Source organism: Hipposideros armiger, unplaced genomic scaffold (assembly GCF_001890085.2).
Source record: "Hipposideros armiger isolate ML-2016 unplaced genomic scaffold, ASM189008v1 scaffold_261, whole genome shotgun sequence".
Classification (NCBI taxonomy): Eukaryota; Metazoa; Chordata; class Mammalia; order Chiroptera; family Hipposideridae; genus Hipposideros; species Hipposideros armiger.
This window is the reverse complement of record NW_017731611.1, coordinates 2,075,495-2,103,428: the sequence shown is the minus strand read 5'-3', so window position 1 is coordinate 2,103,428 and position 27,934 is coordinate 2,075,495. Positions and strand designations below refer to the sequence as shown.

The window sequence follows — 27,934 nt, the reverse complement described above, 5'->3', positions numbered from 1 at the left end:
CACTGGCCCTCACATGTGGGATCCGAACCGGGGCCCTCTGGCATCCCAAGCCAGCTCTTAACCAACGCGCCATTCGGCCGGCCCATAATTTTGTAATCTTATTATATGCCTGTGGTATCATAAGCAAAATTACCTGTTTTGTGTATTTGAAAGTGAATGCAAAAAAGATGTGATTTTAAAATTATGCTAAGATGGAATCATACTTGTTAATGCCAGGTTCTGATATTTTTGTGAAATTTGGCTTAAATAATAAAAATGGCTGGCTGACTTAACAGGAATCCATGGTCTGGTCTTTTGCTTTGCAGACTTAAATATTATATTTTTATCTGTTATCCATCAGCGATAATGTTCTGGGAAATTGATTCAGAATCAGATTCACAGGAGACTGATTTGTTAACTAGAATATCAATTTACAGTGGGATAGACATTTTTACATTGACCACAATAGTTATTATTCAGAACATCCTCTTCCTGGTTTTGGATACCTGAGAAACCAGTTTGCTCATCAGAACATGGATTGGTAAGCAAGAAGCAGAACATAATAGCTAGATGGTTTGGGGAATGGTTTACCGAGTGTGTGGTAAGTCTAGGGAATTACTCCTGTTCTATTTCTAGTGTTTGCACATTCATGCCATCAGTTTCAGGAGTACTCTCTTTTAGTAGCTTTAAGATATTCTTATAGTAATTTCTTTGGTCAGTACTAGACAAATTCTTACTTTCTGATTCTTCTTTTCCTTTATTATGTGTACCCTTCTGTTAGAAACTTAAGGCATATATTAATATGGTTAGTTTGATTGATATTTATCTTCTGTTGCTTATGGTTTACTCTTCTTGATGAAATTAGGGAACAATCCAAGCCTTCCTAAGGCTGTGCTACAGATATTCTTTTTTTGATATTAGTGAAAATTTTTGATGAAATTTGCAGGGTCATAGTGGAAAGATGGAACACTTTGGTATTCTGGCTCGAGATTCAGATTCTGGTTCTGCCACCAAGTAGTTGAGCAGTTTGGACAAGCTGCATGATCTCTTTAAGCTTAAGTTTCCTCATCAGTGATACTTTATCTTGTAAGGATGATAAGAGGATTATGAATTAATGTGTCTAAAACACTTGAAAAGTGCATAAAAAATGTATTTATGTAAAATCCATCCAGCCATTCATTCTTTCAGCACATCTTAATTGAGTGATCTACTATGTGTCAGGCAATTTGCTGTGCACCAGGATTATAACACTTACCATGATAGTCAGTGATCTCTGCATTTATGGCATTTACAGTCTAGTGGGGAAATAGGGGCACATAAACAGCCAGTTATAATACTATGTGGTAAGTGCTATAGTAGGTGATAGAAGCATATTTATAACTATTTTTAGAGGTGCCTTAAAAATGCATTGTCAAAATACTTAAGACTTTTGAAGACTTGAGTCCCCCAATTTACTAACAGTGCCTGGTTCATTTCTGTGAATTAAATGTACGCGTAACTTATATGAAGGAAACATTTGTATGAAAGAGCTTATTAGAATTCAATTCTGGTGTGGTTTCTGCATTTCAAACTTTTTTTTTATTTAAGAAAAACTTAATGTTTTAAGAAAAACTTTTACAGAAATGTTACTTAAGAAACAAACTGGGTCACTGACTGATAATATTTCCTAATATCAAACTTCTGTTTAACAAAATGTGCAGGCACTTGCACTGTGACACCGTTTGGCATTTATAAGCATTTACAAATTTGTGAGTAGATTGCGTCAGTGTAGAATCATGTCAGCTTATTTGGGGAATTGGTAGAGACATGATTTATTTTTCTTAGTACACATTGCCCATGGAAGCATCTGTGTAGGTTGTTATAACCAGACTAATGATGTTAAAAACAACAATAACAGCACAACCATTCTTGGTAAAATTTAAAATAGTATTATTCAGTAGTCCTTTTTAACAGCAACAAAACTTTTGCACTGAGTTAGTGATTTACCTGAAAATATCTAGCTGGGGATCAGGAGGTAGGCAAGACTCTCTTCTCACTGTTCTGGTGGTCCTCAAACTTTAATCAGTGTAAGAATCACCTGAGATGCTTAGTAAAATGTATGTTCTAGAGCCCTATTTCCAGAAAGCCTGGTTTAGTAGCCTCAGGCGGTATCTAAAACCTGTATTTTTACTAAGCATCCCAGGTAAATGATGTAGGAGGGGCGAGGACTATACTGTAAGTAACACTTTAGTCCACTCTGCTACCTCCTGTGCTCTCTGTGATAGTGACTTGTCTTATTGCTGCTCATGCTCTTCCCTATCTTTCTGAAGTTGGTGGCCTTGAAATCATATTGTCCTTTCTATTGCAGCACTGACAATAATAGTCTGCTCTGTGTTGTGCTCAAATCCTCTAACTGCTCTGCTTTCAGTATCCTTTGGATATATCTGGATTTTCTCATAATGTTAAGTTGACTCATCTATCACTCCTTTCCTTTAGTTTTCCCCAACAATTCTTAATTTTTCCCCCAAATTCTTTTTTTTTAAACTTTATTGAGGAACAATGTGGTTTTTTTTTTCGGGGAACAATGTGTTTTTTCCAGGATCCATCAGCTCTAAGCCAAGTTGTCCTTCAATCTTAGTTGTGGAGGGTGCAGCTCAGCTCCAAGTTAAGTTGCCATTTTCAATCTATTGTAGTTGTGGGGAGGGGGCGGGGGGCGCAGCCCACCATCCCATGTGGGAGTCGAACCAGCAGCCTTGTTGAGAGCATGCACTCTAACCTACTGAGCCGTCCAGCTGCCCACTGGCAGCTCAGCGGCAACTCAGCCCAAGTCGTCGTTTCAATCTAGTTGCAGAGGGGGCACAGCTCACTGGCCCCTGTGGGAATTGAACAGGCAACCCTGTTGCTCAGAGCTCGTGCTCTAACCAACTGAGCCTCCTGGCTGCCCCAATTCATGTTTTAAATTTCACATCGTTCTGCATAACATGATGAAATCTCATGCTGTCCCACTCTGTCCCACCGAGTATGTGAATTATTTCTTTGTCTACTGTATCCACGCTGTATATGCTACCATTAGTAGCCTTCTCAGTTATCAGATTGACTGTCATGGTATCACAGTGCTTGTGTTCAAGTAACTCTTACTTTAATAATGGCCCCAAAGCCATTTACATAATTTTTATTACAGTATATTGTTATAATTGTTCTATTATTAGTTATTGTTGTTAATCTCCTGCTGTCCCTAATTTATAAATTATACTTTAATGTAGGTATGTATGTGTTGACCAATAACTATCTGAGGCTGTAAAACAAATGAAAAGGATTTGAATTTGGAAGGCACAGATTCAGGGGAAGACCTGAAACATGTTCTTGGGAAGACAAAGAAAGCCAGAGCGTATAAAGGCTAAAACCACAAATTTGTAACAAAAGAATTTTTTTCCTGTTGTCTCACATGGTGTGATTACTAGTTCAGAAAGGGTTGGTCAGGTCCAGGTGGTGAGACTCTGAGGTAAGCAAGTTCCAGGATGTACTTCTATGGCAAGCACAATTCCAAGAGTTCAAACCTCATTTATGTCGTCTGTGCAAATGAAGGATGTTGGCTGGTGAAATGGATTGGTTCCTTTCAAGGTGAAGAGTGCAGATGGTTTGGTTACCACAGTATGGAGGAAGTTCAGGGTGTGGTTTCATGGCTGGTTCAAAAGTTCATGGGTGGGATGAGCATAAGGCAAACCTCTTCATGAGCTCCCAGCTCCATTTTAGTTATTTTGACATAAATGTCTGTATCATGGAAATTTCTATTCGCATAATTATAGGAAAAAATACTATGTATAGGGTTCAGTAATATCTGTGGTTTAAGGGGTGGGGGTTTTGGAATCTCTAGTAGTTCCCCTGTGAATAAGGGGTAACTACTGTATACAGTCATGCACCACATGATGACCTTTTGGTCATTGATGGACCACATGTATGACAGTGGTCCCATAAGATTATAATGGAGCTGAAAAATTTCTATTGCCCAGTGACATTGTAGTTGTCTTCATGTAGTAGTACAATACATTACTCATGTGTTTGTGGTGATGCTAGTGTAAACCTACTACACTGCCAGTCATATAAAAGTGTATCACATACACTTATGTACAGTGTATAATACTTGATAATGATAATAAACAACTATATTTTGGCTTATATGCTATACTTTTATCGTTTTAGAGTGTACTCTTTCTACTTATAAAAAATAAAAGTTTGCTATAAAACAGTATATCGTGTAACTCCAGCAGCAGCCTCATCTACTGCATCTCTTAAATGTATCATTTTCTCTTGTGCATCATTTAATATCGTGTTAAGACCATCACGGACTCTAAGTATACAAAATTTACTGGTAATGTTGTCAGTGAGAGGCTATGTCCAGTGATTGACCTGGAAATGAAGTTAATAGTGGTCTCCTATATGAGACACCTCTTTCAAGACTGGAAGGGTGGCTGTTTTATCTAATGCACAGAAACCAACACAGGGAGTCAAGGAGAAGAAGAAATAGAGAAATATATTCCAAACAAAAGAACATGGTAAAACCACTGGAAAAAATTTTAATGAAACAGAGATAAGTGATTTCCCCGATAAAGTGTTTAAGATGATGCTTATAAAGATGCTCACCAAGGTCAGGAGAACAATGTATGAACAAAGTGAGGATTTCAACAAAGAGATAGAAAACATAAGAAAGTACCAAAGATAAATCAAAGAGCTGAAGAAGACAAGAATTGAACTGAAAAATTCCATCAGTTCAGGGGAGGTCAGAAGTAGAAGAAAGGAGCAGTGAACTTAAAGACAGGGCAGTGGATTCATCCAATCAGAGGAGGAAAAAGAACAAAGAACATAGAAGAGTGAAGATAGTTTAAGGAACATATGAGACAACATCAAGCAGACCGATATTCTCATTATAGGGTTCCCAGAAGGAGAAGAGAGAGAGAAAGGGGAAGAAAACTTATTTGAAGAAATAATGGCTGAAAACTTCCTTAACTAGGGGAAGAAAACAAGATATCCAGGTCCAGGAATCCCAGAGAATTCTAAAGATAATTCAAAGAGACCCACACAAAGCTAAATCAAAATTAAATTGTTAAAGACAAGGAGAGACTCTTAAAAGCAGCAAGGGAAAAACAACTTGTTATGTATAAGGGAAACCCTATAGGACTATAAGCAGATTTTTCAGCATACCTTTTGCAAGTCAGAAGGGAGTGGCACAATATATTCAAAGTGCTGAAAGTAAAAACTGCCAACCAGGAGTACTTGCTAGCTGGCAAACTTGTCCTTCAGAATTAAAGGAGATAAAGTTTCCCAGACAACAAAAGCTAAAGGAGTTCATCACCAATAGATTGGCTTTATAAGAAATGTTAAAGGAACATCTTTAAGCTGAAATGATAGAGAGCTAATTAGTAACAGGAAAACATGAAAGTATGAACCTCACTGCTAAAGGTAAATATATAGTTAAATTCAGGGTAATCTAATGTGGTAATAATGGTATGTTAATCACTTACAAATCTAATATGAAAAGTAAAAAAAAATAGTAAAAGTAACTTATAGTTTGTTAATGAATACAGAAGATCAAAAGGTATAAATTGTAACATCAAAAACAAATGGGGGGTAGAGTAAAAATGTAGAGCTTTAGAATGCATTCAAACTTAAGTTGTTGTCAACTTAAAATAGACTGTTACATATGTATATAAGATGTTTTATGTAAGTCTCATGGTACCCAGAAAGCAAAAACGCATAGTAGATACACAAAAGGTAAGGAGAAAGGAATCTGAGCATATCACTACAGAAAATCATCCAACCACAAAGGAAGAGAGCAAGAGAAGAAGGAACAAAGGAATTATAAAACAGTCTGAAAACAATTAACAAAATGGCAAGAAGTCCATACCTATGAACAATTAATTTCAATGTAAATTGACTGAATTCTCCAGTGAAAAGGTACAGAGTGGCTGAATGGATACAAAAACAGGACCCAACTATTAGGTTGTTGGAAAAGTCATGACATATTTTTTCTTTTTTTGTTGTTGCAAAAATGCATCATGACTTTTCTGACAACCCAATATATGCTGCCTAATGAGACTCAATTTAGTTTCAAGGACACACACAGACTGAAAGTGAAGAGATGGAAAAAGATTCTATGCAAATGGAAACCTAAAAAAAGCTGAAGTCACTATACTTATATCACACAAAATAGACTCTAAGGCAAAGACTTTGATAAGGCGCAAAGGTCATTATATAAATTATGTAATGATAAAGGTGTAAGTCCACCAAGAGGATATAACATTTGTAAATATTATGCACCCAAGATAGGAGCACCTAAATATATATATGCAAATATTAAGAAACCTAAAGGAACAAATAGATAGCAGTACAATAATAGTGGGGGACTTTAATACCCCACTTCATCAGTGGGTAGATTATCCGGGTAGAAAACCAATTAGGAAACATTTCCATGATTGGTGATATTGAGTGTCTTTTCATGTACTTGTCCATTTGTATATCTGTGGAGAAATATCTACTCAAGTCCTTTGCCCATTTTTAAATTGGGTTGTTTGTCTTTTTGTTGAGTTGTAAGAGTTCCTTATATAATCTGGATACTAGACCCTTATCAAAGGTATGATATGCAAATATTTTCTCCCATTATGTGTTTCCATTTCACTTCTTTGATACACAAATTTTTAAATTTTGATGAGATCTAATATATGCATTTTTGTTTTGTTGCCCATGCTTTTTAAATTTTTTTATTGGGGAACAGCCATGGTCATTGGTTACACATTGCTTTCATGCTACAATGGCATAGTTGACTCTTTTAAGGAGGGCGCAGCTCACAGTGGCCCATGTGGGGATTGAACCGTCAACCTTGATGATATCAGCTCGACGCTCTAACCAACTGAGCTAACCAGTCACCCTATTGTTGCTCATGCTTTTGGTGTCATATCTAAGCACCCATTACCAAATGAAAGGTCATGAAGATTTACCCTTATATTTTTTAAAAGAGTGTTATGATTTTAGCTCTTATATTTAGGTCGGTAATCCATCTTGAGTTAATTGTTGTTTATGGTGTGAGGTAGAGGTCCAACTTCCTTATTTTACATGTGGATATCCAGTTATCTTAGCACCATTTGTTGAATAGACTATTCTTTCCCTATTGAATTGTTTTGGTACCCTTTCCAAATATCAGTTGGCCATTGATGGATGGGTTTATTTCTGGACTCTCAATTCTATTATGTTGGTCTGTGTGTTTATTTTATGTCAATATTACACTGCTTGGATTACTATAGCTTTTTAGTAAGTTTTGAAATTGGCAAGTGTGAGTCTTCCAACTTTGATTCCCCCTCTCTTCCCCCAATATTGTTTTCACTATTCTGGGCATCTTGCAGTTCTATATGAATTTGAATTTGAGGATCTGCTTTTCCATTTCTATAAAAAAGGCTGTTGGGTTTTGATAGGGATTGCATTGAATCTGTAGATTACTTTTAAGTAATATTGTCTTCTTAATGATATTGGGTCTTACAATCTATGAACATTGGATGTCTTTTCAATTATTTAGGTCTTTTAAAATTTCTTTTAGCAGTGTTTTGTAGTATTCAGTGTACAAGTCTTTCATTTCCTTGGTTAAATTTATTCTAAATATTTAATTCTTTTAGACCATATTATAAATGGAATTCTTTTCTTAATTTACTTTTCATATTGTTCATTGCTAGTGTATAGAAACACAACTGAATGTTGTGTGTCAACCTTTTATCTTGGAACTCTGCTGAATTTATTAGTTTGTGTGTGTGTGTGTGTGTGTACATAGGAATTCATATATATGTATATATATACACACACGTGTATATATATATATTCATATTATCTGGTAGTAGGGATAGATTTACTTTTTCTATTCCAATTTCAATGTGTTTTATTTCTGTTTCTTGCCTAATTGATCTGGCTAGAATTTCTAAGATAATGTAGTGGCAAAAAAATGTGGGCATTCTTGTTCCTGATCTTAGGACGAAGTTGTTTAGTGTTTTATCATTGAGTGAGATTTTTGTCTTGAGTTTTTCATAAATGTCTTTTATCGTGCTAAAGAAGTTCCCTTTTATTCATAGGTTAAGCGTTTTTATCATGAAAGGCTGTTGGATTTTTCAAATACTTTTCAGCGTCATCTGAAGTGGTCATGTTTTTTATTTTTTCCTTCAGTCTCTGAATGTGGTGTAATGATTCCTTTATGTTGAACCACCTTTGCAATCCTGGAATAAATCCCACTTTTACTACATAGCTAGTTCTAGTTTGCTAGTATTTTGAGGATATTTGCATCTATATCCATATTGGATATTGGTCTGTAGTTTTCTTGTGCTCTGACTTTGTTAGTAGGGTGATGCTGGCCTCAGAATTACTTAGGAAATGTTTCCTTTTTAGTTTTTTGGAAGACTTATCAAGGATTGGTATTAATTCTTTTTAAAATGATTGATAGAATTCAACAGTGAAGCCATCTGGCCCTTGGCCATTTGGTCCTTGGCTTTTCTTTTTGGGAGGCTTTTGATTACTGATGCAATCTCTTGTTATAAGTCAATTTGGATTTTCTATTTCCTCTTGAGTCAGTTTTGGTAGTTTGTGTGTTTCTAGGAATTTTTCTGTTTCATCTAGGTTGTCACATAATTTTTCATGGCACTATTTTTATGTTTTTATTTTTTAAGGTCAGTAGTAACATCCCCATTTTCACTTCTGATTTTAGTAATTTGAGTTTTATTGTTATTATTAGTCAATCTAGTTAAAGGTTTGTCAATTTTGTTAATCTTTTTGAAGATCCAGCCTTTGGTTTTGTTGAGTTTATTGTTTTTCTTTTCTCTGTTAATCTCTATCTCTAATCTTTTATTATTTTCTCCCTTTTGTTAGTTTTAGGTGTTTTTTTTTAAATTTTTTCTTTTCCTTAAAATGTAAAGTTAGATTATTGATTTGAAATCTTCTTTTTAAATGAAGATGTTTGCATCTATAAATTACTTTTGGGTTATAAAAAGATATTTGTATGATTTCAATCTTGAAAGTCATTGACATTAGTTTTGTGGTGTAACATATGTTGTATCCTAAAGAACGTTACATGTGCACTGAAGAAAAATATGTGTTTCTGTTGTTTGGGGGTAGAGTGTTTTTTAAGTGTCTGTTACATCTAGTTGGTTTATAGTATTTTTCAAGTCCTCTGTTTCCGTATTGATTTTCTTTCTACTTGTTCTGTCCTTTATTGAAAGTAGGGTATTGACAACTCCAACTATTATTGTAGAACTATTTCTCCGTTCAGCTGTTTCTTTATGTATTTTGGAAGCTCAGTTATTAGGTGTGTATATGTTTATCATTTTTATACCTTCTTCTGTGTTGTCTCCTTTATCAATATATAATGCCCTTATTTTCTTATAAAAATTTTTTACTTAAAGTCTTTTTTATCTGCTAATAGTATAGTCAGCCAACCTCTCTTTTGGTTACTTATTGTTCGCATATTTTTTCATTCTTTTATTTTCCACCTATTTGTACCTTTGGATCTGAAGTAATTGTGTTGTTGATGGCACATAGTTGGATTGTGTCTTTTTTTTTTTTTAAGATTTTATTGGGGAATTGGGGGAGGGGAACAGCGTTCGGGAATCGGGGAAGGGGAACAGACAAGTTGCTGTCCTTTTGTTCTTCAGTCTAGTTGTGGAGGACATCAGTTCATTGGCCCATGTTGGTATTATCATTGCGCTCTTCTCGGGTGAGGCAGATCGGTCGCTGGCCTCTGGATGGCCGCTCACAGGGGCTCTTGGCAGGTCACACCAGCTGCTGGCTGCTCACGCTGGCTGCTGGCCACACATGGTAGCTTAAGGCAGCCCACTTCAGCAGGGTCTGCAGCCTACGCCGTTGCTGGCATCCCAAGCCAGCTCTTAACCAACGCACCACTTGGCCAAACAATGGATCACGTCTTTTTATCCATCTGGCTAACCTCTGCCTTTAAATTGGAGAGTTTAATGCCTTTACACGTAAAATAATGACTGATAAGGAAGCATTTAGTTCTGCCATTTTGTTATTTGTTTTGTATCATACCCTTTCCCCCCTCCTTTTCTTCATTACTACCTTTTTTTGTGTTTAATTGATGTTTATATTGTTTTGATTCCTTTCTCATTTTCTTTTCTGTATATTTTTTAGTTCTTAGTGGTTACTATAAGGATTACAAATAACTTCTTCAATTTGTCACAATTTACAGTAATACCTTGGTTTTGCGAGCATAATTCGTTCCAGAAACAAACTACTCGTATTGCAAGACATCACTTGTTTACCACGTTAAAATGTACTTGGTTTGTGAGCATAATTTGTTCCGGAAACAAACTACTCGTATTGCAAAACATCGCTCGTTTACCAAAGTTAAAATGTATTAGAAATGTTTGCTCGTCTTGCGGAACACTCACAAACTGTGTTACTTACAATCCAACGTTTTACTGTATTTTGAATTAATACTAGTTAGCTTCAGTAGTACACAAAACTATGTTCCTATACAGCTCCATCTCTCCCCCTTTATGTTGTTATCACAACTTGCATCTTTATACATTATGTGCCCATTAACATCAATTTATAATTATTGTTTTATGCATTTGTCTGTTAAATCGTACAGAAAAAAAGTGAAGTTACAAACCCAAAGTACAATAATACCAGCTTTTGTACTTATCTTTACAAGTGTTCTTAATTTCTTCCTGTGGCTTCCAGTTAATGTCTAGTGTTATTTTCCTCGATAGACTCCCTTTAGCATTTCTTGTAGCCTAGGTCTAATAGTGACAACCTCCTTCAGCTTTTGTTTACCTTGGAATGTTTATTTTTAATTTCTCCTCCTGTTTTGAAGGACAATTTTTTTGTGTGTGACTTACAGTTTTTTGTTTTTGTTCTTTCTTTTAGCACGTTAAATATGCAATCCCACTGCCTTTTGGCTTTCATAGTTTCTGATGAGAAATTAGGTGTTAATCTTATTGAGGATCACTTGTACACATGAAATACTTTTCTCTTGCTACTTTCATAATTCTCTTTGGATTTTGATAGGTTGATTATGTGTTTTGGTTTGGATGTCTTTGCATTTATTCTTCTTAGAACCTTTTGAATTTCTTGAATATGTAGTTTCTTAACTTTTGTCAAATTTGGAAAGTTGTCACTCATTTTTTCTTCAAATATTCTTTCTGCCCCTTCTCCCTCTGGGACTCTCTGTTATGCATATGTTGGTACACTTGGTGGGGTCCTACATATTTCTTAGGCTCTGTTCATTTTTCTTCATTTTTCTTTGTGCTTCTCAGACTGGATACTTTTAGTTGACCTATCTTCAAGTTCTCTGATTTCCTTTTCTGCCTGCCCATTGTTGCTACTGAAACCTTGTAGTTAATTTTTCATTTAAGTTATTGTACTTTTTAGTTCCAGAATTTCTTTTTGGTTTTTAAAAAAATATTATTTTTCTCTTTATTGAAATTCTCTATTTATTGAAATTCTTCATTGTCCTCCTGGTTCCATTAGCTCTTTGTTTATGTTTCTTTGAGCTCTTTGAGCGTATTTAAAATAATGGTTGAAAGTCTTTGTCTGGTAAGTCTGTTGTCTGTTTTCCCTTACAGTTTCTGTTAATTTCTCCTTTGAACGGGCCATTTTTCTTCTTTCTCAGCATGCTTCGCAAGTTTTTTTTTTTTTTTTTGGAAAAGCGGACATTGTAAATATTATAACATGATACAACTGGAAATTAGATTATTCCCCATCCTCGTGGTTTTTTTGTTGCTTTCTGCGAGTTGTAGTTTTCTGCTTAGTAACTTTTCTAAACTACTTTTGTAATTATTTTTGTAATGAGTGGTTTGTGTCTTAGTCTTCTTGGGTTACCATAACAAAATATCTTAGAGCAGAAATTTATTTTCTCACAGTTCTGAAGGCTGGAAGCCTGAGGTCAGGGTCCTAGTATGGTTGGTTTCTGATGAGAACTCTATTCCTGACTTGCAGATGGCCATTTTCTTGCTTTATTCTCACATGGCAGGCAGAGAGAGAGAGAGGCAGAGAGAGAGAAAGAGAGGGAAAGAGAAAGATGGCGGGGGAGGAGAGAGAATATGCAATGTCTCTGGTGTCTTTTCTTATAACGGGCACTAATCCCATCATGAGGATCCTTTCATGAGCTCATCTAAACCTAATTACCTCCCAACAGCTCCATTTTAAAGTATCATCATATTGGGGCTTAGGACTTCAACATATGAATTTTGGAGGGAGGACACGAACATTCAACACACAACAGCCTCTGAAATCTCTTTTTCTTTAGCTGTGATTTGCTAGTGTTATGTGAGAGATTCCCTTGAACACCTGGAGTGAAAAAGAAAATAGAAAGAAAAGAGAAGAATGAAGAGAAGAAAGAAAATCTTTTTCCAGTTTTTGCAGACTGGCTCTGTGTTGGGGGCCAGGCTGTTTACAACACTGTCTTCGCCTTCACTTCTAGCTTGTGTTGAGTCTAGAAATGAGCCAGTAGTTTTATCAGGTGTTCTCTGAGTAGGTGTGCTGCCTTGGACATGTGCATAGCTTTCCAAAGTCCGAAAGTACTTTTTCAATGCCCTAATTGTCCAAAGAAACTCTCTTCGCAGCTTTTCTCCAGGTTTTTGGCATGTCTATTGTTTGCCTCAACTGTAATATTTTGTCCCAGCTGGCAGTGAGTTTTTCATTTGCCTTAAAATGTTTTTGAAGGGTGCCCTGTGTGTAGCTGCTTTTCTGCCCTAAGAGAGTTCCAAGTTGATGAAACAAAGGAGAGTGCCTTGAGTCAGTCCTTCAGGTAGCCCTACACTGGTGACAACAGACAAACACAAATTCTTTTAGAACACAGGCTACTTTGCTCTCTTAGAACAGGGACCAGTGTCCAACTGTTGGAATGTGGGCTAATGTATTCAAGATTGCCACTGATGCAATATACAGATGTATTATAGAATTGTACTATACTTGAAACTTATATAATGTTACTAACCAGTGTCACCCCATTAAATATTAAAAAAATAAAAAATGACTCTCATTGAACCAAGAGTGGGGAAGGGGAAATGAAAATAAGGCAAAGCTTTCACATTGTTTTTAAGTCACCTTTTCTTATTTCAGCATTTCTTGGTTGATGTAAACCTTTGACTGTTTTCCAGAGTTCTGACAAATTTGAGTCTGACAGCGTTTGCTTAATTTTTTGATGTTTCTGTGGAGGCATGGGCTCTTGGAATTACGCCTTCCACCTTTTTTGGGGGGATAGATGATGTCATTGAGGAAGTGTATGTTTGCTTAGATTTGCCGGTATTTGCTGCTGTTTGACTTGCTCTGTACTCCCTGTAGTTTTTATCTCCACATTCTCCTGTGCAATTTCTGCCCTATCTTAACTGTTCTTAGCAGCTTTTATTAGTATATTGGAGCCTTTGGATTATCTCTGTCTTCATTTAGCTTAAAATGAAGATTCATTTTTTAATGTTGTCTTGCTTGTTTTGCTTGTTTGCCTTTGTTCCTTTTTTATGGTATTCAAAATTCAAACTGTCCCTTTAACCCCTCAAAATTCCCCCTATTCGCACTCCAAACCCCTGGTAATCATTAATATGTTTCCTGTTTTTATAACTTTGCTTTTTCTAGAATGTCATATAAATGGAATTATACAGTATGTAGTCTTTTGAATCTGGCATATACTTAACATAATGCATTTGAGATTTCTCGCATTGTTTTGTTATCAGTAGTTTGTTCATTTTTATTGCTGATAAATTTTCTATTGTGACTGTACAGTTGGAGGACATTTGGAGTGTCTTAGGTTTTCAGTGATGATGAATAAAGCTCTTATAAACATTCATGTATAATTTTCATCTGAACGTAAGTTTTCATTTCCTTTAGATAAGTACTTAGAGGGGATTGCTGTGTCATTACTCTCTAAGAAACTGCTAACATGTTTTTCAAAGTAGCTACATCATTTTGCATCCTCACCAGCAATGTATGAGAGTTCCAGGTCTTCTGCATCCTTACTATCTCTTGATATTTTCAGTATTTTGGATTTTAGCCGTTTTGATGTATGGAAGTGGTATCTCTGTGCTTGTTTTGCATTTCTCTAGTGACTAATGATGTTGAGCATTGTTTCATGTATGTAGTCTCATCTGTGTATGTTCTTTGGTAAAGTTTATGTTAAAATCTTTTGCTATGTATAGTTTATTTAAATTGAGTTTTGAAAATTCTTGTATTCTGGTTATTAGTCCTCTGTTAGATGTGTTTTGTAGATATTTTCTCCTAGTGTGTGCCTTGTTTTTTCATTATGTTAACAGTGTCTTTCAAAGAACAGTTCTTAATTTCAGTCCATTTTATCAATGTTTTGGATTGTACATTTGCTGTTGTATCTAAAAGTCACAAAGATTTTTTTTCCTGTCATCTCTTATAGAACAGCACTAGAAATAGAATGAGAGTCATATATGTAATTTAAAATTTTTAGTATCCACATTAAAAAATAAACAGGTGAAATTCATTTAAATACTGTTTTATTTAAGCCAATCTCTTCAGAATGTCATTTGAACATGTATTCAATTGAAAAATTATTAATGAGTTTCTTTACATTTTTATTTTTGTACTTGTTCAACTCTGGTGTGTATTTAACACAGCACATCTTAACTCACTTGAGACACATTTCAAAGGTTCACTAGCCACATGTGTCTAGTGGCTACCATATTAACACAGATCTAGGAGTTTTATAGTTTTAGGTTTTACTTTAGGTCTGTCATTTATTTTGAGTTAAATTTTGTATAAGGTATGAGGTATGGATTATTATTTTGTATAAGGTGCAAGGTAGGTATATTCATTATTTTTTTACATATGGTTGTCCATCAGAAACTTTTTAATGTTGTTCTGGGCAGTTTGAGATATAGAGAGCATCCTGGGCTCCAAAGCTCAACATAGAAACATACTTTCTTTTATTGCTTTTCATTTCAGCGTAATGTAAATTTACTTGTAATGAGCAATTCTCAAACCATATGTATAAAATGCTCAGAAGTGCTAGACATTTAGTGTCTTGGCTTTATTCATATACCTATTCAAACTTAAATTATGCATTATGCTATTTACCTTTTTAAGATGAATTAGCTTCCGCATTCCCAAAATTATATCTAAAATTCTTATTTACTTTGTTTCCAGGCATGTACTGGCATTGAAAACATTGATGAAGCTATTACATTGCTTGAACAAAATAATTGGGACTTAGTGGTAAGTACCTTATTCTTTTTCCAGCTTTATTGTGCTATAATTGATATTATATATAACATTATGTAAGTTTAAGGCACACGTGATGATTTGATATACATGAATATTGTGAAATGATTATATTAAGGTTAATTAACACATCTATCACTTCACATAGTTACTTTTTTTGGGTGTGGTGAGAACTTTTAAGATGTACTTTGTTAGCGACTTCCGAGTATATAATACAGTATTGTTAACGATAATTACTATGCTGTATATTATATCCTCAGAACTTATAACTGGAAGTTTGCACCCTTTGACTACCTTCACTCTTTCCCCCTTTTCCCCTGGCAACCACCAGTCTACTCTGTTTCTGTGAGTTTGGTTTTCTTTTTAGATTTTACAGTGAGATTATACAATATTTGTCTTTCTCTTATTTCAAAACGTTTTTCTAATCAGTAATCAAATTTTATGAATTTTTGAATGTCTTTAACATTTCTTATAGATGCCTTGGCATACCATAGCCCATCTAAAACTCTGATCTGAATGAATAAAATCTAAATGTTATATCTTTAAATGAAGTTCATATTTAGTTTAGTATTAAATTACTAAATTATGAATTCTTATATAATTTAAATATTTTTTAAACTCCTCTTATTTTACTGTGTATTAAGGTTGATCTTCCCTGTTAAATTGTGGTGGAGATGCTTGGAAGGAGAGAAAAGTCAGACTTGTCTGAAAACTCTATCTGATGTTTCCCCCTCACTTCCTGGGGCCCTCGTGATGATTACTCTTTTCTAGAGCTGTTAAAGAAGTGGCATTCTGTTGTGGTTTTCCTTATGAACTTCAGGCAGTTTATTATAAAAGTGGTTTAGTGTTTTTGGTTGGGGGAGGTGGCAGGAACTTAAAAGGCAAGGCCCAGGACAGTAGTACACATTCACAAAATTGTAATTTATTTGCAATTGTGAAGCAAACTAAAAATGTACAACAGTATCGGAGCATTGTTGGTTGTATTGGCATGGCACAAATGTCCCTCATTGCCTCTGAAATCCTAAAGACGTCTGACTTGCAACTCAGATGTGCTAGTTTTCAAAAGTCATAACTTGAGGTGTGTACTTACAGAACTGAGATTAGAAATGTAGGTTTATTCAAATTCATAGGTAGAATTATACAGTCAGCTATCAGTTACTTATGTGCTTTGTGTAGATTTACTATTGTTAATTTTTTTACTCACAATATAAAAAGCATTTATTTTCAGCTTGTAAAAATAATGATGCTTACTGTAATAAAATGAGAAGATAAAGAAATTTACAAAGAAGAAATTAATAATACCCTTTAATCCCATCACTTAGAGGTAGTAATTGTTTAATATTTTGGTGTATATTATTCCAGGGTGTATTCTCTTAACTATGTGATTAAATTTTTTAAGATACAAATGAGACAGTTCTGTTTCTACTGTTTTGTAATCTGCATTTTTGCATAACAATTTATCATGAATGTTTTTCTGTCCAAGTAAATGTGACTGTTCATCATTCTTTTTAATGTTGGCATGTTATTTCATGGTGTGGTTGTAGGATACTAATTTTAACCATCAGTAGACGTTTAGGAATTTTGCAGTATTTTGCTATTACATACATTACTGTGGAAAACATTCTTGTACATACATACATCCTTGCATACTTAACCTATTATTTTTTAGAAGGTATTGAATAAATTCAATTCATCATTGAATTTCTGGGCCAAATTGTATACATACTTTTTTTTTTCTATGTATACATACTTTTAGGTTTTTATATACTTATTGTTAAATTGCCTTCCAGGATGGTTAAACTGATTTGAATTTCTGCGAACTATATATGTTTTGGCAGTTACTTCATTAAACCAGTGTTTTGTTAATTTTTTTTTTTTTTTATGTTCAGGCATTTGTCAAAATTTACAAATAGTTGTATGGCTTGACTCCAAACCCATGCTTTTACCACTGTACTATACTTTTTTTGGGAAAATATTTATTCGAAAACATAAGATCATTTTTAAAGAATGAAGCAAATTTTTAAAAATTTAGACCCTTGAAATAATAGTCATGATGTCCCTTTTGATCCTCTTGACTCATTATTATTTTTTTATTATTATTAGTTTCAGGTGCACAAAACAGTGTAATAGTTATATGTTACACCCCTCACAAAGTGATAGCCCCCCCCCCCCGTACTATACTCTTAACAAAGCACAGTGTAAGTGACTTGTCCATGATTTCTATGTGGAGGAGAGGGGAAGGGGCAGCAACTTATGTGGAATGATATTCCCAGGGTTCTTGGCTTGAAGCTCCTTTTGCAACAGCAAGGGCATTGCTTTATTTAGTTTGTATATATTTAGGGTATTTTTGGAGAGGCCGCCACCGTTGAGGTTAAAAATGCCACCAGGCCACTCTTGCATGGTACTGATAAGAGAGATACGGGATGGAGTGAAGGGAGGCTGTGGACTGGGAGAAATGGACTACAAGTCTCTGATGTGAAAATTACCATTTGGGGGGTGGATATAAGTTCTTTCCTTATCTCCTTCCTATTGGTCCATGTGCATTAGTTTTGAAGGTTAAAATGTTTGTTGCTTCTAGATATTTTCTCAGTCCAATCTATCTAGAGTATTGCAAAAAGAGAACTTTCCCAGCTAGTGTTAAGTCATTGAATGGTACAAATGCTCCCCAACTATTTTTGAGTTAATTGATTTTGGAAAATATCGTAATACCACTTATGTTAAAAACACTGGTGTTATATTTCTGCAGAAGTGCACTCTTAGGCTGTATTGGGCCCAAGCAAAAGCATCAGGCTATCTTTCACAACCTTAAAACTTGGGCTTTCTTTTGAAATAATATCTCCTATCTGGCTTTTCTCCACAAGTAATCCACTTTTCTCCACAGTAAAAATTTTCTGTGTAACTATCTTGCTCTATAAACGTTCTCATTTCTCCTGTTTTTATACTATACTCACATTACATTGTGGTTTTTAAAAAATGAAACTTAAATATTTTGAAAAACCCATTACTTGTTCAAATTTCTCATTAGGATCATGGAACTTTTCATATGGTATTTACTATATTTTGCCTGTTCATTACATTTTGTGTTTCTAAATTGTGATGATCACTGTTGTATTTTATGAGCCTTGTGGAACAATTCATGTAATTTGAGTTTTTAACTGAGGACATGTCTGTATTTAAAACTTCCTGTATGTATCAGTTAGACCTCTTTAGTGTTTTTGTGCAAATTTAGTGTAGAGGAATGTGAGATAGGCACCACAATCTGGAATTGTGATGAATTTAAGAAAATCCAATAACAAAAAACTCATTTTGTCAGTACTAAGTGCTTATAGTGTAATTTATTGTAGATACAATATGGGCTTAAAAAAGTATAACAGTGTATGGTGCCTGACTTTGAGAAGTGTACTGAAAAATTGGTAAGACACGCAGTCTCTTATACATGTATGTTATATGCAGAAGTGGGAATAACTTTCTGAAAAAATAATGATTGTGAATAATTTAGTTACAAAGATATAGACACACAAATAAAAAGTATTCTATATGAAAATATAGTCCAGTCCCAGGATTTTTAGTCATTAGTCACTTTCCCTGGTCTGTACCTTATTTTCATTATATACGAGTAGTTATCCACAAAGCAGTGCTTCTAGACCCTATGTTTTAAGTACCCACAGTTGATTCTACTTATTTTGAGGTAGCTGTAAGTTGGGTTATAGATGCTAAAATTTTGAAAACAAAATAACATGAACTTTTAATACTATTGGGAAGCATCTCAGGCTACTGTTTTACTTGACATGAAGCCTGAGGTACCGCCCCCCACCCCGCATCCATCGACTTCAGACTTTCATTTTTCACATTGTCCTCCACTTATAGTTGAGGTTAATGTCATTACAGTTGACTCCTTCCTTGCAGATGAGTATTTTCAGTTGATATCCAGAAAGGTGAATATGGTAAACCTAATGCATTAATCTTGAATCAGGAGCCCTTGCTTTTCAAACCTGTTGTCATAATTTTATTAAGTATGGCCTAGGTCAAGTTACTTTTCTCTGAACTTCTTCATATAAAATAAGGGGTTTGGACCAGATTATACTCAAGATCCCTCAATACATAACATATTTATGAAGAATCTAATTATGTCCTAATTTCTCTTCAGTTTCTACAGAAAGCAGTCAATTATGTATAGTAATATAAGCAAATATTTTACTAGAACTTTGTAAGTTTGAAACACTTGCACACATATCATTTTGTTTAATCCTTTTAACAACTTTGTGATGTAGATAATGGCAGGACAAGATGCTATGTCAGTTGTTTCACAGGTCTGTATATATGAAACTCCTTCAATAAATTAAAATTTCAAATAAGGTCTAGAAGATCCAGGGAAAGATATTTGACGTAAACTTGGTAACCCAATGCTAAGTGAAATACAGTAAAAGTAAACATTAACCTAGCCATACTACATTTTAAGTCCTCTATGCTCTTAGGAAATGATTTTTGAACTTTGCACTCAAAGTCTGCTCTGGTTTGCTGCCTCTGCTGACATAGCTGTTTTGTTGAAGAAAGACTCTATTCAGAGGACTTGTATTTATCTTTAACTGCATGTTCCAACTTAAGGCAAAGATGAAACAAATCAGCCTATTTTTGGATTATTACTGAATTTCTAGTCTTCAAAGATAATATTGTGTTAATAGAGGCTTATGATAAAGTCATAAACACCGAAGAGTCAGATGCAAGGAAAGTTATCATGTACGTAATCAGTCTCATTTTAAGATTTATTGAGGTGTTTTGAAACATTTCCATTCCACCAATTTTCATTTTTGAAGAAATGTATCTTAACGATCATCCTAAAATTCCTTAGAACAGATTCTTCCACTACCCTACTCAGGATGTGGCTATAGAGTTCCTCGAATGTGCACTGCTTTTCTACTTTATACAGTGTTATGAACACCTGCAGTTTTATGAATGAACTAGTTTAACCAGTGACATAATGAGTCTCTGTCACCCTCAGAAAGCAGCCAAGCATTGAGTGCTGCCCTTCATCAATGGCCATTAGACACTGGCTTATATTTGCATGGATCCTTGCTATGACAAAAGAGAAGTTACTGTGAAGGAATATCTCATCATATCAATTTCTCTTCCTTTGATATAGACTTCTTTGTATCCCTTGTTTTTAAGGGACTGTAAGCCCATTCTTCTGCAGAATTTTTCAATTTCTGTTATTTGACCACCATCTCACCTCTATTGTCTCTCCTTTTATTACAGGTCTCCTTTGTGCTAGGTATCATGTCAAGTGCTTTACCTACATTATTTCATTTAATCTTCACAACAGTCCCCAAAAGTGGATAGGTACGCATTATGTTTATTTTGTAGATGAGAAACAGGTCCAATGACGTTAAGTAAACTGTTCTTGCTCACACAGCTGATAAGGGGTAAAACTGAATTTGAACCCAGATCTGTCAGTCCATAAACAGTGTCATAGCTTTAAAATCATGGTTTCAGGTTATTAGATTTTCTGTACCCAGCATATTTTTTTTTTCTAAACGTCTATATTTTTCTTTCTGCCTCTCACCACTAATTTCACCTTGTCAAGTGAAAGAGCTTTTGCTATAGTTACGTAGTGGTACTTGAAATATATTTATGCTTTGTTTGTAAATATACTCTAAGATTCTAGAGGAAAGGAATTGTGTTTCTTATTAATTTTGTCTTGGCACATGGTAGTTGTTTAATAAATGCTTATTTGATTGATTTTATTAGTAGTACACTTATTTTTAAGTCTCTTTTCATCTCCATCATTTGGATATTTGAAAAGTCTTCTCTGCTAAGATGCCTGATTCTTACTGCTATTACTGTTCCTTTTCTGGCAAATATGAGGTTTAAGGAAAGAGGGAGGCTAGCCAGATACCTGAGGAATAGGATTAGGCTGATCCTATGGCATTTTATGATCTCACTAATAAAACTTAAATGGTCTCTACCTGCTGTAGCTTTTTGAGAAATATTTTTCACAAACGGATCCTTTCCTTTGCAATTTTTTAAGCATCTTATAAAAAAAATCTTTTTAAACCCTTTTGTTTATTTCTGGTTGTGCCATTCTACCATAAAGAAAGCTAGCTCATCGTATAACCACCTACTTCAAATTTTTCTTCAGTTCTGCCTCTCAGGAGGAAAACTTAGTGTGATAAAAGATTACTGTTATTTAAAGTGTAGTTAAGTGAGTATAAAAGAATTGTTTTCTGTCTTTCAAGGGAAAACTTAAGTTTTTACAAATGTGAAATTTGCAGCTTACTAAACGCCTAGTGGTTTACATTATCTAATCCGAACTGTTGGAGGTCCACATTTTTTCACCTGACTGCAACTTGACTTTCTGCTTATTTTTCTCATTGGATTTTGCTCCATATGTTGTGTTATTTTCCTTGAAATACAGTTCTAGAATTACTTTTTTGCAGGAACAAAATACCTCTTATAAAAATCTATGGTAGCTAACAGTTCAGAAGCTTTAAGACTTAGTAAAAAATGTGGGTTGGTAATCATTTAGGAAATGATATGCCCATTTGTTAAATGAAATTTGGAAATGCGACTAATATTTATTGGTTTTGATTTCTAGTAAATCTTCTCTAACCTAAGTTTCAGAGCACATTAAACTATTTAAATGCAATTGTAAGGAGTTCACGCACTGCTATGAAACCAAGCTAAAGGCTTTATGCTGATTTTGAAAGAAGTAGTATATGCTACTGATGGCTTGAACATTTAAAAGAAAATAAACATTTAAGTGGTTTTGTTTTTTAAGTTATTCAATTCAATCAGATGCAGTTTGATCTTGATATTTTAAAGCATGCTAACCTACAATTAGCTTGATTATTTTAAAAATGGGTTTCTTTTCAACAAGTTGCCTTGCTGTGCTCTTTAACTAATTTATTTGTATTACTGGGAGTGGTTTAAACAAAATATCATTGCAGCAAAGTTAGTGGTTTAGCACACCTGTAAATGTGATGACTTGCAGTTCCTCCTGCTGGTTTCAAGGATCAGTGGACATAAATCACTGTATGCTTGGAAAAGAAAAAATAACATGGCAGGTTAAGTTCCTGTTTTTATAATTCTTTATATTTATACTGACAGTTAAAATTTTTTGCTACTTAATGGTAACATAATTTCTTAAAAATTTTAGTTATACTTCTATCTTAAGTAAAATGGAAATTAAAATGTTTACATACATAATTTTGTATTTTTTATTTCTCCCCAAGTTTTCATTTTCATTCTTTTTAATTACATAATTTTTTTTTGAGGTGCGAATGCTTAAGATCTACTCTCAGCAATTTCATTCTCTTAACAATCTATTTTTGGATTTTGTTATTTAGCTTGTATTTTGTTTAACTTGATGTTTTAGTAACTTCTAAAATATTTTTGGTATACTCATCTAATACGTCTTTTTTATGCATGGGTTTCTCTCAAACACATACTTGCCCTATGTCTTAAAAAAGAATCATAGCCGAGCTTAAACTCTTTCTACATGGTACATGGTGGTAAACACAGTTACATGGTTGTTTAGAAACCAAGATACTCCATAATTAACTACACTTTATGTACATCCATTTTAGTGATAGGAAACTGGAATTGTTCTTTGAATGCCCCTGTTTTAGAATTTGAGCCATCTTCCTTATCTTAATGTTGAAAGCCCTCTACCATTTAACCCTGCCTCTTATGCATGAGTTTCTGTAACGCAAAGCATGTATGACTTAATATAGCCAAATTAGCCTGTAGTCTCAATCGTGGCATGTGTATATCTGCCGCCAGGGTTTTGCTTAAAGGTCTCCCATGGATTTTTCTTCCTCTCCTCTTGACCATCCAGATTTTCTCCCTCAAGGCTCAAACTGAAGTCGAATCTCTTCTATTTCCTAACAGCCTCTTCTCTGAATGGGGGCACCTGCCTCTGAAGCGTTGTATCCCTCATTGTGGTACTATTCTTTGGACACTTAGCCTTTGCTACATTTACCTTCACCCCAGCACAAGAGCCACATAATAGTTTCTATAGTCCTAGGTCTGTATTGTAGGGACATGGCAAGTCTAATAGCACTCTTACAAATTCTAAGCTTGAAGTTTGGGATTTTTTTCTTAGTGATTCATTTAATGCACAGAGGATGAATATTTTTAAAATGCCTAATGACTGATACTGTGTTTAGAAAATGAAGATATTTAAAAATGTTAAGGAATTGCAGGAGTTGCAAAAAATGCAGAGTTTTTGATACCCTTTATTGAACTTCTCCTAGTGTTAACATCTTACATAAGCACTCTTGGTAATTTTGGTACAATACTATTATAATACAATAGTACGATTGTACTGTTGGCACAATACTATTAAATGAACTACAGACCTTATTTGACTATCACTAGATTTTTCTACTAATGTCCTTTTTTGGTTCGAGATCCAATCTAACGTCTACAGTGCCTTTTGTTTTCATATCTCCATAGCTGCCTCTAATCTGTGATATTTCCTCACTTGTGTTTTGTTTCATGACCATGACACTTTTAGAGAGTACTGATCGGGTATTTTGTAGCATATTTCTGAGTTTGGATTTTCTGATGTTTTCTCATGATAGACAGCTTAATTAATTCATTCTCGGCAAGAGAACCACAGACGTGATTTTAAGCCTTTCTCTGTGTAACAGGAGGTGCATGATGTGAATGTCTTATTACTGATGTTGTTGCCTTTGACACTTGGTTAAGGTGATTGTCGCCTAGGTTTCTTTCCTGTAAAGTAACTATCTTTCCTTTATAATTGAATTAGTAAATATCTTGTGGGGAGATATGTTGACACTATACAAATATCTCGTTTCTCATGAAACTTTTGCCCACTAATTTTATCTGCTCTATTGACTTGTCATTATACATTTTTTTTTTTTTTTAGCTGAGCCATCCTGCCACCTGTTGGCAGCTCAGAGGCAGCTCAGCTCAGGCCGGGACTCGGACTGCTGTTGTTCAGAGCTCGCACTCTTGAGCGAGCTCTTAACCAACTGAGCCACTCGGCCGGCCATCATTATACATCTTCTAAAATTATTTCTTAGTCATTGTCCTATGTTTTACGATAAAATTTTAAAACGATCAAAATCTACATTTAAATAATATACTGCTTTATGTGTAGTGTGATGGCCCGCATTGTAGTTCCAATTCTTCTTACCTATTTTTTGTACTATTTATTGTTGTCATGTATTTTAGTTTACATATGCTATAAACACAATATGTTGCTTTTTTTTGGCTTCAGATAGTTATCTTTTAGAGCAATAAAATGTTAGGAGGAAATAATTTTATTCCACTTTCATTTGTTTCATTTCTTTGTGTAGATACAAGTTTTTGTCATGCAGAATATTCCTTCTGCATGAACTACGTACTTTAATATTTCTTGTAGAGTAAGTTTGCTGGCAATAAATTCTGACAGTTTTTTGTTTATATGAGGAAGTTTTTATTCTTCATTTTTAAAAGATACTTTCAATGGGTATGGAATTTTGGGTTGACTTTTGTTTTGCTTTGTTTTCCTCCAGCACTTGAAAGATATCACTCTGTTATCTTTTAGCTTGCATGGTTTCTGGAGAGAAGTCTGTTGCTATTCTTATATTTGTTTTCTGAATATAATCTTTTTTCTTCTCTCTGGACACCTACAAGATTTTCTCTTTGTGTTTGTTTTTCAGCAGTTTGAATATGACTTCTGTGTGTGTGTGTGTGTGTGTGTGTGTGTGTGTGAGAGAGAGAGAGAGAGAGAGAGAGACAGAGAGAGAGAGAGAGAGACAGAGAGACAGAGAGACAGAGAGAGACAGAGAGAGACAGAGAAAGAGAGGAAGTGTGTGAAGTTTTTTGAAGCTTTTGTAGCCCTGATTGGTGTTCTTGGATCTTTGGTTTTGAAGATTCTTTTTTTTGTTGTTGTTGATACTAAATTCATATAACATACAGTTAACCATTTTAAAGTATACAGTTCAGTGGTATTTAGTGTATTCACAGTGTTGTGCAACTATAGTGGCTGTACCAGTTTACATTCCCACCAGCAGTATATGAGGGTTCCTTTTTCTCAACAGCCTCTCCAGCACATGTTATTACTTGTCTTATTGACAATAGCCATTCTAACATGTGTGAGATGGTATCTCATTGTGGTTTTGATTTGCATTTCTCTAATAGCTGGTGAAGTTGAACATCTTCCCATATATCTGTTGGCCGCTGGTATGTCTTCTTGGGAGAAATGTCTGTTCAGGTCCTCTGCCCATTTTTTAAATTAAATTTATTGCAGTGACATTGGTTAGTAAAATTATATATTTAATAGGTTTCAGGTGTTCAATTCTACAGTGCATCGTCTGTAGATTGCATTGTGTGTTCATCACCCAAAGTCAGTTCTTGTTCCATTACCATATATTTGACCCCTTTACCTTCCTCTTCCACCTTCTTCTCCCCTTACCCTCTGGTAACCATTAAACTGTAGTTTGTGTCTATGAGTTTTGTTTGTTTGTCTTGTTTGTTGCTTTTAGTTTTATATCCCACATATTAGTGAAGTCATATGATTCTTGACTTTTCCTGTCTGTCTTACTTCACTTAGCATAGTAATCTCAAGATCCATCCATGTTGTCGCAAATGGTACTATTTCATCTTTTCTTATGGCAGAGTAGTATTCTACTGTGTATATATATACCACATCTTCTTTATCCAATCATGTAATCCTCATCAAAATCCCAGTGGCATATTTTAAAGAAATAGAGCAAAAAATCATCCGATTTGTTTGGAATCACAAAAGACCTCAAATAGCCAAAGCAACCCTTACGTAAAACAATAAGGCTGGAGGTATCACACTCCCCAATTTCAATTTATACTACAAAGTGACAATCAAAACAGCATGATATTGGCAGAAAAGCAGAAAAAACAAACCAGTGGAATAGAATTGAGAACCCCAAAATAAACCCACATGTATATGGGCAGATAATTTTTGACAAAGGACCAAAAAGATACAATGGAGAAAAGAAAGCTTCGTCAATAAATGGTGCTGGGAAAATTGGAAAGCCATGTGCAAAAGAATGAAACTAGATTATCTGTCACCATATACCAAATTTAACTCAAAATGGATTGAAGACCTAAATATAAGACCTCAAACAATAAACTGTGTAGAAGAAAGCATAGGTACTAAACTATGAACCTTGGTCTTCGATGGGATTTTATGAATTTGACCTCAAAAACAAGGGAAGTAAAAGTAAATGAATGGGACTGTATCAAACTTAAAAGGTTTTAGTAATTTCTATACACCTATGTTTAAGTTCACTGATTCTTGACTGTGTCAGTTCTAATAAGATGTTGAATACATTCTTTATCTCTGTTACTGTGTTTTTTATTTCTAGCATAGTTGCTGTCTCTCTGCTGAAATTACCCATTTGGTCTTATATGCTGTCCATTTCTCCTTTAGAGGCTTTAACATATGCATCATAGTCATTTAACATGTCAGGTCTAACATCTGTATCCTAACTGACACTGTTTCTGGTGATTGCTTGTCACTTACAAATGTGCTTTTTTTGGTCTTTTGATATGTTTTGCAATTTTTTATTGAAAGCTGGACATTTTATTTAGGATAGTCGAGACTTAGGTAAATAATTTTTATGTTTGGAAATGGGCATGCATTTCTGTATGCTAAGACTTTAGTGTAGGTGTTGGAGTTGATCTACTTTGAGGTGCATTGGGTTTGAGGTTTATTTTTTTAATGGCTTTGCTTAATACACCAAGGCTTTCAGATTTATTTTGTGATACCTTGTGTTTAGGGTGTTGACTAATTTGCTAGAGATTTTTTTTTAATGTTCACCCTACCCTCAGCTTTTGGGTTTCCCTTTGAGTTGTGCTTCAGAGAGAGTGTATCTCTTGCAAGTTCCTTGTTCTGCTAGCTGGCCTGGCCACGGGGACTGGAGGCCTTCTCTGTTGTTCTGATAATAATACTTCAGTCTTCTGCAGCATTGAGTCCCTGGGTCTTGGGTTTATGGCCTTCTCAAAGCTCCTGTTTTTTGTCAGCTCTAATTCAAAGCCTAGCATGTTATCCTGCCCCTCTTCCAGGGGAAGAGGATTCCCACTCCCCTTTTTCTCTTCTGGTTGCCATGGATATCACCAGTGCCCTAAGGTTTCAATGTTTGTTGTCCTTCTCCCTTCAGATTAAGGCTTTTGTTTTGTGAGGGAGATGGAAGGGTCCTTGCAGAGTTTTGTGCCTCTCCAATGTCTGCTTCTCCTCCCTTTGTACTGCACCTTAGTGGAGACTTTCTCAGGACTCTGACAGTTTTTTCATGTGAGCACTTGTTGGTCTTCATGGAGAAACCCCCTAGATTTGCCTTAACTCTCTCTCAGCAGTGCAGTGTTAGATTCCACCAATTTGTCAAATCACCCTAGTATAACTCTTACCCTAGTAAGCCAGTGATCACAGCTTGTTTCTGTCTGCATGCACCTATCTTAGATTTTGGGCCAGTTGTTTGCTCTGTGACCTTAGCATTTCAGTGGGCTCCAGAAAAGTCATGAACTTGCCTTCTCTCTCTCTCCATTACAAGGTTGGGAACAATACTCTTTCCAGTTCTCCAGTGATCCATTGTCATTTTTTTTGAAAACCTCTGTGATTTCAGTTTGGTTTCTTCTTTCTCCAATAAATGTTTAATATGTACATGGTTTTAAAGCTTTCAGGTACAAGGTCTTTTTTTTTTTTTTAAGATTTTATTGGGGAATTGGGGGAGGGGAACAGTGTTGGGGAATCAGGGAAGGGGAACAGACA

General features: G+C 34.9%; 1 protein-coding gene across 1 annotated transcript in view; it reads left to right on the top strand.

Annotated features, from left to right (window-relative positions):
- FAF1 (Fas associated factor 1) overlaps positions 1-27,934 on the top strand; it is a 409,817-nt gene that overhangs the window by 31,249 nt on the left and 350,634 nt on the right. The window contains exon 2 of the mRNA XM_019656527.1: positions 15,109-15,177. Coding sequence (XP_019512072.1) covers positions 15,109-15,177 — 69 coding nt within the window. The remainder of the gene's footprint in view (positions 1-15,108; positions 15,178-27,934) is intronic.